Below are 12,700 nucleotides of genomic sequence, written 5' to 3'. Positions count from 1 at the left end.
TTGACCGATATGTACTCTATTTTTCCTTTTTTCAACAAATCAAATATGCCACGATATTTGGCATATAGTTGAAGTTCTAGTTTTCCAGGTACTGTGATGAAAATTTGGAATTCAGCTTTCCGAGCTCAGATCCCATGAAATAGCCATTACTCTTTACAAATATTTTTTTTTATCAGGTCAAAAGACTAGCGACCCATTCTGATCCTTCCGGAAACATCTAAGAAAAGGGTTAACTTACTTATTATTTAATCGTAGAGGACGGTTGCAATCATAGAAACCTACTCTTCTGGTTTCTTTATTCCATTCCTGCTGCCAATGCAACGATATAAGTACCTATAGATGCAGTCTTCTCATGGTTGCTGCTGATGCCTTAGAGGAGAGGATGGGAGGTGATGGGACTGTTGCGTACTCCAAGTAATTTCATTGAGAAACATTCAACGAGGGTATCAACACCACCATCTTCTACCTTCAGGTATGCATTACCCAACCAATAAATTGCTCTTTTGGCTATATAAAACTTCTTCAGCTGTGCATATCTTTTGTTTTGGGAAAAAAAATCTTGTAGAAACAAAAGCAGTATTGAAACTAGCTATCTTTGATTGACATTTGCTGCCTTCTTTGCATTTCTGTCCAAGGACCTGTTCTTGTTCACATCTACCAATGGCGTACAAGATGAAAGGCGTATTCAAGGGCCTCAAGGTCATCTCTCAGATCTTCGGTATGTAATCAACATCAAAATGTGTGGCTTTTTGACGTGTTTTCATAAAATAGAAAATATGGATGGATTTGTGACGATTTCCGAGATGATCTTGAAAGTTCAAGTTCCTTCCTTTCAGTGGTCAAGGAGCATCAGATGGAGATCGGTCATCCGACTGATGTGAAGCATGTTGCGCACATCGGTTGGGACAGCCCAACAGGGAGTGCAGCCTCTCCTAGCTGGGTACATAATACATTGCAAAATTCACAATTCCGAACAATGCTGCAACTCATATTTTCTTACCATTGCCAGGTTGCTCCGCTAGGTAGGAGTTTATGACCAGTTCAGAAGCTGATAACTTCCAAATTTCTTTGCAGATGAATGGCATGAAGGGGTCACCGGACGTCTCATCGCTGAGCAGTATTGGACCGTCGGCACGAACCTCCTGGGCTTCTCAAGGTGATTTTCAGATCCCTTCGTTCATGAGTTCTTGCAGTAGTGGTGCCCATGTTGGATCCAATTGCTTCTGCTTTTCTTTAGTGAAGAATATTCTTCCTTCAATTTATTTTAGTGACGATGTATGTATGGGGAAGGAAACTGCAGTTGTTTATCCCAGGAATGCGCTCTCATATTGCCATTTTTAGATAGCAATCTTATGCTGGTTCATTAATAATTGAGTCATGATCCATCAAGGATCAGAGTTGTTAGCAGGCATTCATGATGCTATTGAAAAAAACTGTGTGTCTTTCAACTGCCAACAGCATCTTGTGTGATTGGTGGAGCTGGGACCAATGCAACTTATGATAACTAAACAATAAGATTTGGCCCATATGGATCTAAATTATACCCTTGAGAGAATGCCTTTGATGAGCATTGTTGATACAGTTTCTCTAGATGTTTGTCTCTGGCATCATATTTGCATCACTTTCATTCTGTGAAAATTTTGGCTAGTTGAGGTTCTCAACACGAACAGCAGCCTTACTGATTATCCTTTTACGAAATGCCATAAACACATATTTAGAGTATTCAAATATTTTTCCTTCTTAAAATCATTCAGCAATTAATGAACCAAAATAACTCAGAACATACTTTGCGGGTGACCAAACTTGCTTTAAAATACAAATAAAGCTCCTGCTGAACTGCAGCTGGTCAAACTTGATAACATGTCATCCACTAAGTTGCCTTCTGTCTGAAACCCCATATGCTCTATGTAAACAAAGAGATTTTCCAGTGTTCCCAACTAACAGATCCATTGCAAGTTGATGGGAAATCGTGAATAAAAGATTAAGAACAAGTGAAGGTGTATCATGGACCAAATTTATGAGATACTAACTTAATACTCGTGTCGTTCATGTTCTCCTCCCAATAAGGCGGCTATAATAACTCTGATTATCATACCCACATATTTATTGAAGTAAGCACATGATTAAGTATATGGCTCTATTAAAAATCAATTACAAAAGGTATAGCAAGATATTTGGAAAGGGTAACTTAATTTCCTCATACGCAAAAACGTATTTAAAAGCTTTTTTATATTCTGCTGCAATGTTTGTCACTTATTTGCTAAATTTCTTCCTTTTTTTCCTTCACAGATTTTGACGAGCCTCGTGATATATCACCCTTTGGTATATTCCCAGAAAATGCCAGTCGAGAAGCAACCCCATACCTTGACATACCAAAGCCACCCAGGAAGTCAAGAAGGAAGAAATCCAAGAACGATTCGCCGAGGGCATCCGCAAGATCTTCAAGGTCATCAAGATCAAGGTCCAAAAGCTCATTTTCATCTACAGCTGACAATATTGGTGCCAATGATAGACAACCTGAAATCCAGACTGTATAGGTCTTTCTTGTGATCCACCGTCGGTAGTTGTCATATATTTGTTGATTTCAAGTGCAGATGAAAGGTTAAGTAGGCTATCTGCTTTGGTATTCTGTGGACATTGAGGCAAGACTGGTTCTTTTTGACTCTTTTTGTTAAGTGGCTGATTAGTTGTAGGGATTCTTTAATTATTTCCTGTTTAAAGCAAATCGGCAGTAGAAATTTATTGTTGTTGATGGCATTGTGCTCTCCAGCCTTCATGGGATTCCCAACACCGCATAAACAATTCAGACGAGGCAGCATTTGGATCCTCAAATATAATATAAGTCGGGGGAAAATTCTTCTCATAGTGAAGTCGATTGATGCATAAGTGAGTTCAAAATACAGGTTACAATGCCAAGAATTAAAAAGCAATATACGACATATAGAAACACAACCATTTGATTTCTTTTGAGACTAACACAGACATAATATGCTGCCATACAAATGCAAGTAAAATTCCAGAATAAAAGTTAAGCACAAATGACAAATCAACCGGCCATTTGTTCACCAGGTTCCTAGTAACCAAAGGGAACAAACAATGATACACATATGAGATCAGAGACAGTCACCCTTACTGTACCACACAACTCAGCATATAGTATTTGTCAAGTCTGGTATGCTAAAATAGTACACGTTTCAAGGATAAATCTGGCGGTAGCATAATGACAATCTTCCAAGAAGACACAGCGATGAGATAGAAATCACACTTGTATTACTGCCATCTAAGAACGAGATACATGATTATGGATATATCCATCATCAAAACTGTATAAGCTTATGGTACATACACTATCACCACAGTTCAAAACTTTTAGATCATCTATCTAACCAACCCCTAGGATGCTTACTCTGAATAAATGAGAATCCCAAATGAAAGAACAGCCGAAACCACCAGTTGCGGGTGGTCTGGCAATAATGCTAGTATACAACAACATTTGCTCCTTGGAATCCTTAATAATACCTAGAAGCTCGTAGTCATTCACTCATAAAGCTGAGTGCATATGGCTACGCCAACGTCCTTCACGATACTTGGAAAGTTTCACTAACAACAAGAACAGGCTATAACAGTACAGGGTTGTTTGGAAGAGGGCATTGCTTGGCGATTCAAAAAAGAACAGGGCTATAACAAAGGGGTTGTTTGGATTTAGATCCATCCTATTACCCCTCTATTCAATAAGGCCCCTATCGGGTTAGGGACTAGTGTCGACCATGACTCCTCTTGTTAGAACCTTTATCTAAGGTGCCATAACGGTTCTGTGATTGCTGTGAGTTAGGTCTTGTGGGAGGTGCTCCACCTCCATAAGGTCGCTGCTGCCACTGTTGTGCTCCATGTGGTGCAGGCTGGTAACCCCCACCATATGCTGGCGGGGGCTGTCCATACCGCCCAGGACCTGCTGATGATGCAGCAGAATGCGAGTTGCCATGGTTTTGATGGTATCCAGGTGGAGGTGGAACTCTTCCTCTAGAGTCATGGTGATTATCTCTCGCGTATGGGCTGTAGTGTGGCCTTCCATGGTTATCTCGTTCATACCGAGAAGGCCCTGGCCTTTCATGCTGATAATGACCATATGCTGCTTGACCATTGGTCAAGTTATCACCAGGAACATACCAGCCTTGTCCAGCAGGCTGTTCCATTCTTGGTGGCACTCCCTGATTACCCATATGGTGCCTTCCATTTGGATAGTTTGTACCATTCATTATCGTTTGATATGGCATAGACGGGGCATTGTGTTGCCCACCACCTCGAACATTCAAGCTGTTTACAACCAGTCGATGGGCAGCCTCCCCAAGTTGGTGGCCAGATAGAGCTCCTGCTGGGTTTTGCCTGAACCATTTCATAAGTAGACATGGATTTTCAATGTGGCTGCAAGATATGATAAAATTAAGGAAATAAGTGGTACAGTACCTGCTGCTGTTATCAGAAGGCCTCCGATTGTTGTTATCATAAGGTCTCCGGTTGTTGTTATCATAAGGCCTTCGGTTGTTGTTATCATGAGGCCTCCTACCACTGTCTTCATGCCACAGCACTGGTGGTGGTTTCAGATCACCAGCTTCAACACTCTGCAAATTTGATCAAACACAAAGATTCAATTACTCAGAAGAAATATGCATATTTTGGTCTATTAGGGGGCAATCCTATAGGGAGTATGTTGATTGTGCAAAGTTGTATACCTTCTTAGGTATGATAACACCAGCAGGTGGACGGGCAATGTGCTTGTGAGGATCCGGAAGTTTGTAGATTGAGCATCTGGTTAAGGGAAATGTTATGCTCGTTAATTAGATTGCTAAAAATCTTATCAGTGATGCTTGGCAAAAGTAATGAAGCTTACATCACTTGATTGTCCATAATATCCTCCAGCCCATCTACAGGTGATCTGAATACAGGAGGGGATGGATCCCCAGAACAAAGTGCAATGTAACCGTTCATTCCTCCACTAAATCAGAAAGACAAGAGCAGCAGTGTTAGAGAAATCACTCATGAACTTTTCAGGAAACTCCTACAGTAGGCAGACTTAATTTCCAGAGACAAGAAGCAGGTAGATTTGGTTCCGTTACATCAACTCATGGTCAATTGATTAAGAATGCTGAAAAGCTTAGCTAACCTATGAGAAGGATCAAGCTTTTCTTTGATTTCATTGCGGTCTTTGTCTGGCAGATTCCCAAATTTGCTGTTGAGAGAGTAGATATAAGGCGAAAGTGGATGGGAGCCATTCACAAAAAGCATATTGCACATGGTACTGTTTCTCATTGCTTCTTCAGGCTGCACAAAAGATGAGGAAAGAGATGCAAATCTTAGATAATATTTTTTTATGCTACATGGCTTAAAAGAACATATGAACAGGAAACTGCTTCATTTTCGTACCGTCAAAGTATGCTCGACCTTTTTAATCTCAGCCAGCAACCGATCCTCATCAATAAAGGGCAGTTTTGCTATCCCCTGTGAAGTATGCATTGTTTTTAGTCATGGCTGATTAAAAAAATATGTTATCCTAGGACATTTAGTTAGACATGTCCGATGTATGACATATAATTATGCTCCCTTAAGTACCTGCCAAGAGAATCTCTTGCCATTCATATCTACCTCAAAATCTGCATAGTCAATGGGAGAACAGAGATTAGAAATATCTTATAGCTTAAGAGAGGGTCATTCTTATGTTTGCGAAATCAGCATACCAGTGGGATAAAAATCAATTATTGGTGAACTTGGATCAGTCATCAGTTGCCGATACTGAAGAGGTAGTGCATGAGCACTGAAAATGAAAGGTAGAAACCAATAAACAAAAAGCACAATGATTAATGAACTATGACAGGAGAAATGCAATCTTCGCATATTCACCTTGCAGCAGGGAAAACCCCCATAAGTTGATCAAATGGCTTGAATGGTGACCCAAGTTCGAAAGTTATATTGAGTTGACTCAAACTCTTTAAATCCGAAGCAAAAGGAGCATAATGATAAGGGTAAAACCTACATGTAGTAAGATAATAAATTTAGAATGATTCAGTAAATTCTACAGCTGCTTTACAAATAACTATTCATTATTTGCATAATTGGCTAACTAGAGCAAGCAATTACCATTGCCATGAGCAGACCCCTTCATAGTAGTAATGCATTACCCAACACAAACCTTCAGCATATTTGAGAGCCTAAAGATGGATAGAGGACATTAAGTATATTGAAAAACTAGAAAACTTTACATATCTAACAAAGATCAAATGGAATATTCTACCAAGCACAATTAGGTGTGGCAATATTGCTTCCAATATACTTACAACATCCCTACGTATTTCTTCCATCTGGTCAGATGTTCTTGCTCCAAACTTCTCTTCATAATACCTATCCCTCCATCCCGGTTCTCCAAGCTTTACCTGAACATTGATAAAATTGTGTGTCATTTTAAGCCTTTGATGTGCACAGATACTAGAGGCTAGACCGCAAGAAACAGAAATTATGTGTTATGCTTAAACAATTTAAACTGCACAGACACTGGATGTCAAACCATGGCAAGTAGAAAGTAACTACTAAATACAATGTTTCAATTGTTTTTAAGTTTCAAAATATAGGAATGCTGATTCAAACCTAGAGACTCAAATGTTAAGTTCCACAATATTTGCAATCTATCAATTATAACCATATAAAATCAACATAGTGGGCATAATGGGATATGTTCGGTGCATACCTTGTCCTCTTCTGGATTTTCAGAATTAAAGACATCTGATTTCTCACGAAGAGCATCCTTAAGCCTTGACTTCAAGTCTTCTTTGTTTTCACGCTCCTAAGATACAAAAAGCAAGAAAATAAGATTAAGAAAGCACTACTTCCAAAATGCTCATAACATCTTCCAAGACAAAGCCAGATAAAATGAACTACCTGTGATCCAAGATCATTTTCAGCCTCAACAATCGCAGCAGCAATGCTGGAACCTGGTGATGATACCCGTGCAGCTTTCCGAGCTTGGCTATGAGCTCCATTTTGTTCATACGGTGATGGTACTGCCCCAGATGCAAGGCGAGATCCTCGGAAATTTGCAACGGGAACAATAAGATCCTCTCGGACATGGGGATCAAGATCATCACCACGCTTTGCTTGGGCCTTTTCCCGTTTTATTCTTTCCGCTTGACGCTGAGTACAATATTAAACAACTTTTTAACAATTAAGCTTCCAAATATTGTGTTCAAATGTTTAAGATGTTCCTTCCAAAATCTTTAACCAATTCAAGCAGCATATTTGAGAGGTGTATTTATAATACTTATGAATGTGTTAAGCTACAGATGAAAATTTCATTCATACAAGAATTATAAGAAAGTAAATACTGGACAAAGGACCTTGAATTGGCAATTTTTTTATTGTGCCGTCCATTATATCGCACGCAATAAGATGCAAGTTTGGAAACTATATGAAACCAATACAAACATGATCAGAGATGGAGACTTGAACCCATGAAAACCACAACTCTTTGCTGTACCACTAGCCACATGGAAAAAACAAATACAGGTAGAGCCTAGAACCCACTGCAGACAGGGACATATTTGTTTTTCTTTTCTTCAAACAAGAATATAAGTTGCCACTCGCCAACATGAGCACACAACAGGAAATTGATAAAAAGTAAAAATGTAACCAAATAAGTTATGAGTTCTTTATAATATTATTTCCAGGTATAATTCAATAAGTTTTAAAAGAAAAAGATAAAATTTAGTAATCCTTCTGCACCTGATGCAAACGAGCCCTTTTCTGAAATATTTTATCCTCGTAAGAGCCAACTGCTTGAATGAAGTGTTCCACTCTATCCAAATCCGGCTAAAATATCAAAGAAACATTACAAGTTATAACTGAAGCGTATATGATTATCAAAGGTAAAGTTTCTTGAGAAAATGTTATGGACCAACCCCAATAAAATTTAACTTCCATTACCGTGCAAGAATCCGTTAAATAGCCACCCATTGAAGGAAATTCCTTCTTGTACACAGCCATTAACAGATTTATAGCCCCCTGCAGACACACAAGGCAGGAATTTGACAACAGTTACATGAAGTAGAAATCAAATTTTGTAAACTTTGAAAGAAAACTGAAGAGCATGCCTGCTAGCAAGAAAGTGACAACTTAAAAGCTACTAGCTGCCAAGGTAGATATTTAGTAAAAATTAAGTAAAAACTAGAAAACTAACCTCCCTGATCTCTAATGTTGGCATATGTGGAAGAAAATCATTGCCAACAAAAAAGCACATGAAGATGAAATCATCAACAATGCGTTCAAAATCTATCTGGAAAGGAGGATTTGGCATTCTGAACTCGTATTCTAAGTACTCCCGAAGGGTCCAGATATTCAAGAACTGCAAGGGCACAAAGTCAAGAAGCAATACAAAACAAAAAATTAAGACCCTTGGGGGATACAAATTGCAACAGAGTGTCATTACCTGGTATGGTTTCTTTGGAACAATAGGATCACCTTTCTCATCATATTCCCCAGCTTTTCTTTTGCCTTTTCCTTCACAGTTAGCAGCAAGATGTCCCACCTGACCACATAGGAAACATTTGTCCTGCTGTCCAGGAGTATAAACTACCTGCAAACACAAGATGCATGTAACTAATCTTTAACTTGAAAATCCTAGAAGGATATGGTAATGAATAACCACGGATAGAAGGTAAAACTTATGATTTTCTCGAGTAAAACAAAAGAAATAATGACAAAGACAACAGGAAAACCAGACGATAAGTTTTTCCTTAGCTTATGGCATCAACACTGCTTATGAAGAAAAGAGTAAATTTCAAATTTGAGAAGGGAGACTTACCTCTCTCAATATAGAGAAGTGTACTTCATGGGTTGCTAAAGCTAACATTATGAGGTCTGCATCCTGCATTTGTAAGCGGCCATGCATCAGCAAAACAGAAGAGATGAAATCAAACGGAAAATATAGAATTTAGTTTAAAGAACATACCAGGCCATACAAGCAATGGCGTGTGTTTGGGTTAAATCCAGGGAGATTCCGTTGACCACGAATATATGACATTATTTTATGTTCTCCTTCACCAGGAACATTGGCATCTGATAGAATAACCTTCAAAAGGATTTGGTAAAAAATCAGAATGTGCTACTTATTCATAATTAATCTCTTTCCAGTGCATATCCTTTTTCAACTTGAATAAATATGATGGAATATGCTAACAAAAAAGGCATGGCAAATCAGACTTCAACTAGCAACAGATAGCACTTACTTTAATTTGTTTCCATCCAGGATCGTAATTCAACCTGAGATGGATGTAGTACTGCAAAGCAACTGAAAGAACAGCCATAAACTCTGTTCCTGGAGTAATAACATTGGAATCACAAGTTTGTGATTGCTGTTTCGCAGGAAGCCTTCTCCCTTCCCTCTCAAACTCTTCGCGCAGCCGTTCCTCCTCTGCAGCCTGGATATAGAGCAATACTGAGAAATGAGTGCCACTATGAACGGTTGATACAGTCCAAAACCAACAATTGAAATGACAGCATATGATCATACACTGAACATAGGAAGACAATTCCACTAGAATACTAACCGCGTCAGATGCATCTTTTGCAGCTCTGAATCGCCTAGAACGCTGCTGATTCATCTTAGCACGTGGAGCCACACCATCTGTAAACCCATTGTATAATCGGCATACACATCAGAACAATTTCAGCAGTGGCACAAATTCTAATAACATTTAAAAGAGTAACTATCCTGTGTATTCCTAATTGCATTAGAATAGATTGACAGAAAAAAAAAAGTAGGAACAGAGTAACCTGCATAAAGATTCATGGAAAAACGTACCAATGGCCATGTACATAAGTTTCCTAGGGCGAACCATGACGAAGAGTCTATCGATGTAATCAAACATGCACTGGAAAACCTCAGCAAATGTTGTCGGGGAGGGCTGTAGCAGAGAATATGACATCAGACAGCAGTCAATACAGGTAACAGAATAAGTAGTGATGAAGGGAACACTAAAAGGTTCCAACAGAAGAAAGGAAAAGGCTTCCTCAAAAACTACTGGCAGTACAACAGCATACAGTGTGCTAGCTCACACAGCTTCCAAGGGGCATGTTAAATGAAGGTGCTTAAATAAAATTAGATGTTTCGGGCTACATAGGACAGGTGAGGAACTTCATCATAGAATTGTTCGGTCCTAGTTGCTATTTTGCTATATGCGATTACGAAATTATCTAACCCCAATCAAGATAGACTATTGCATTAGAATCTTGATCTTTTAGATGGATGCTTAATGATGTGGCACCCCCCTAAGCATCTTCATAAGCCCTCAATGCATTCCACTACAAGCTGAATAATGAAAATAACCTCAGCTCCTCGTAGGTATGTGGCAAATCTGCAGATCACACCATTCGAAGTGCAGTTTCGGCATGACAAGAGAAGAATGGATTCGAATAATAAATCCCCCGAATTAATTTAAACAACGCGGGGTGAAAGGGCCTCTAGCCTAGCCTAGTGGTTAGAGCAGCTGAGCAGCACCCAGCAGGCTCGGGTCTCGAATAAAGAAAATTATAAAAAAAAATAGGTAGAGGCTTCCCCTGCTGACTTCGGTCAAAAAATTTAAACAACGCGGGGGCAATTCAGCGGCCCCTTTTATCTGTCAGCACAAGGTCAAGCTCACGAATTCGCCCAAATAAAATCTCTCCTCTTTCTGTCAGCAGCTTACAGCTCTTACACATCGACAAGCCGAGCACAAATCCACCTCACATACCCCAGGCCAACCTGAGCCGGATACATCTGGTGGTGGAGGGCAGAGCGGGAGGGAGGAAGGAAGGGAGGGCGGCGCTGCGTGGTAACGTACCCTGTCCTCGGGGTGGAAGCAGGGGTGAATGATCCCGTTCATGTCGAGGTAGAGGTTGTCGAACTCGAGGCCGTTGGGGTTGGGCTTGGAGGTGTCGACGGGGACGCGGACGCCCCCGATCTCGACGGGCTCCTCCTCCACCACGTCCACCACCACCATCGGGTACTTCTCCGCCAGCCACCGGTAGAACGCCGGCACGCCCATCTCCGCCGCCGCCGGGAACCCTAACCCTAGGAGCTTTCGCTGGCGCGGGTGCGAGAAGGAGAGGCGCGCGGCGCGTGACCTAGGCTGGCTGACGGGGCAGCGGGGGGGGCGGGAACGCGCACGGGGCGGCGGAGCGAGAAGGGGGATATGCCGTATGCGCTTTTGCGGCGCGGCACAAATATCTCGGGAGGGAAGGGAGGAGGTCGTTTTGCGGTCTGGACCTTGGAGACCCGGGTTTTTTTGTATTTCTATCGACGCGTCGTCGACGAGAAAGACGAGCACGTGATGGGTCGGTGGCCCAAGAGTGAGAGTAAAAAAGTATGTAGAGGCCCAGCATATTTTTCTGGGCTCGTGATTTTGGATGCGGCTCAAACTGGCGAGGCCCAAAACTATGGGGCTGCTGAGATAAAGCCCAGATGAGCCTGCTTTTGCATATCGGCCCTTGTTCTCTCTTTCTGGGCTTTTATGGCTTCTGGCTGCATCCAACTTACCGGGGCAGAAGCCCACCAGAAGGCCTGATTCCTTGGCTAATGAATTCAGATATACTCCATCAAAAAATAAAGACGCCTGATGTACCCTTTGTACCGACAATCTAGAACTTACAATGCATCCAAATAGGGCACTCTCTTTCGGTTTTGTTATGGTTTTTGTTATGAAACATGTCCACCGTAGTTCAACTCAATTACTGGACGCTCGCATTTTCTCATATTTACTTTGAGAAAAAAATAGAACGGCATGCACACATGGGTCAAAGCACGTGCATTTGCTACTTCAGGCTAGGCATCAAATCTTGCTAGACACATGTGTTAGGATGTACCTAGGTTAGTGCGTGGATTTCAGTATGGTGCGTGGGTGTTTGACCTTCAACTCTCAAAAGAAAAACAAAGGTTGTGTGTGGCCACTTGAGCATTTACCCACACTCAAGCTTGGACTATCCAATATCCATAAAATACCATATTTTCAATTCCTCCGTATCCCCTGCAACTCCTTCATCACCTGCTTATTATCTTCTCTAACATGGGCAAGAAACTCCGACGAGCATAAGTTGCCGCTCATGTCCTTACAATCTTATTTTTCAACTCCGATGACCTTTCAACATGATTGCCCCGGTAGTGTCAGCGTGGGCGGAGGAGGAGTAGTGATGGAGGGAGCGATGCGGCAGAGTCACCGGTGACGGTGAAGGCCGCCGGGTGGTAGGGGTGGCACAACGACCGTCATATTGTGGGGTGTCGGAGAAGAAAGAGGTAAGACAGAAGATGGTCTTTGTTTGTTCAAAGGAAAATAAAAAAATAGGTGCATTGATAAGATCAATCAGTGATGTACTAACTTCTTAAGTTTGGGACACTGTTCGCTTCAGCTTATTCAGCTGGCTTATCAGCCACCAAATAGTATTTTTCTCTCACAACAAATCAGCCGTTTCAGCTTTTCAGCCGGCTTATAAGCTGAAGCGAACAGGCCCACTCCAAATGGTTGGCCATTAGGAAGATCTCTTGCCACATCTTTTATATCAAGCATAGATTTGTCAGATTAATTGGACATCAAAATCAACACCAAACCATATGGACGTGCCTGGTTACACGCCACCAAAAGCCACACCACTGTAGCGTGGCAGGTATAGGGCTCTTTCTAACGCC

The 12,700-nt window shown here is 41.1% G+C and overlaps 2 protein-coding genes across 2 annotated transcripts; one reads left to right on the top strand and one right to left on the bottom strand.

The window, feature by feature from the left end:
* Positions 1-375: 375 nt before the first annotated feature.
* On the top strand, positions 376-2,845 carry LOC101755190 (CRIB domain-containing protein RIC10). The gene is made up of 5 exons (XM_004974326.2): positions 376-472; positions 636-718; positions 837-940; positions 1,075-1,156; positions 2,290-2,845. Exons 1-5 carry the CDS (start codon positions 393-395, stop codon positions 2,535-2,537), a joined length of 597 nt encoding a protein of 198 aa, XP_004974383.2. The 5' UTR covers positions 376-392; the 3' UTR covers positions 2,538-2,845.
* A 356-nt stretch (positions 2,846-3,201) lies between these two features.
* Positions 3,202-11,253, bottom strand: LOC101758007 (5'-3' exoribonuclease 3). The gene is made up of 23 exons (XM_004972643.4): positions 10,863-11,253; positions 9,845-9,947; positions 9,591-9,667; positions 9,270-9,461; positions 8,993-9,112; positions 8,846-8,908; positions 8,471-8,617; positions 8,222-8,386; positions 7,969-8,046; positions 7,768-7,854; positions 6,928-7,179; positions 6,737-6,832; positions 6,330-6,425; positions 6,133-6,203; positions 5,896-6,024; positions 5,733-5,809; positions 5,608-5,648; positions 5,422-5,496; positions 5,162-5,319; positions 4,889-4,993; positions 4,731-4,806; positions 4,465-4,619; positions 3,202-4,383 (listed from the first exon to the last, which is right to left on the bottom strand). The coding sequence occupies exons 1-23, from the start codon at positions 11,064-11,066 to the stop codon at positions 3,756-3,758; spliced, it is 3,195 nt and encodes a 1,064-aa protein (XP_004972700.1). The 5' UTR covers positions 11,067-11,253; the 3' UTR covers positions 3,202-3,755.
* Positions 11,254-12,700: the final 1,447 nt, after the last annotated feature.

The sequence above is a fragment of the Setaria italica genome, chromosome VI (genome assembly GCF_000263155.2).
Source record: "Setaria italica strain Yugu1 chromosome VI, Setaria_italica_v2.0, whole genome shotgun sequence".
Classification (NCBI taxonomy): domain Eukaryota; kingdom Viridiplantae; phylum Streptophyta; class Magnoliopsida; order Poales; family Poaceae; genus Setaria; species Setaria italica.
This window is presented reverse-complemented; position numbering and strand designations above follow the sequence as displayed.

Coding starts and splice junctions, on each gene's coding strand:
- LOC101755190 (XM_004974326.2), top strand. CDS start 393: ATGGGACTGTTGCGTACTCCAAGTAATTTCATTGAGAAACATTCAACG. Junction 719..836: donor GGTCATCTCTCAGATCTTCG/GTATGTAATCAA, acceptor CCTTCCTTTCAG/TGGTCAAGGAGCATCAGATG. Junction 1,157..2,289: donor AACCTCCTGGGCTTCTCAAG/GTGATTTTCAGA, acceptor TTTCCTTCACAG/ATTTTGACGAGCCTCGTGAT.
- LOC101758007 (XM_004972643.4), bottom strand. CDS start 11,066: ATGGGCGTGCCGGCGTTCTACCGGTGGCTGGCGGAGAAGTACCCGATG. Junction 8,047..8,221: donor CAACATTAGAGATCAGGGAG/GTTAGTTTTCTA, acceptor GTGTGTCTGCAG/GGGGCTATAAATCTGTTAAT. Junction 5,649..5,732: donor AATTGATTTTTATCCCACTG/GTATGCTGATTT, acceptor TTGACTATGCAG/ATTTTGAGGTAGATATGAAT.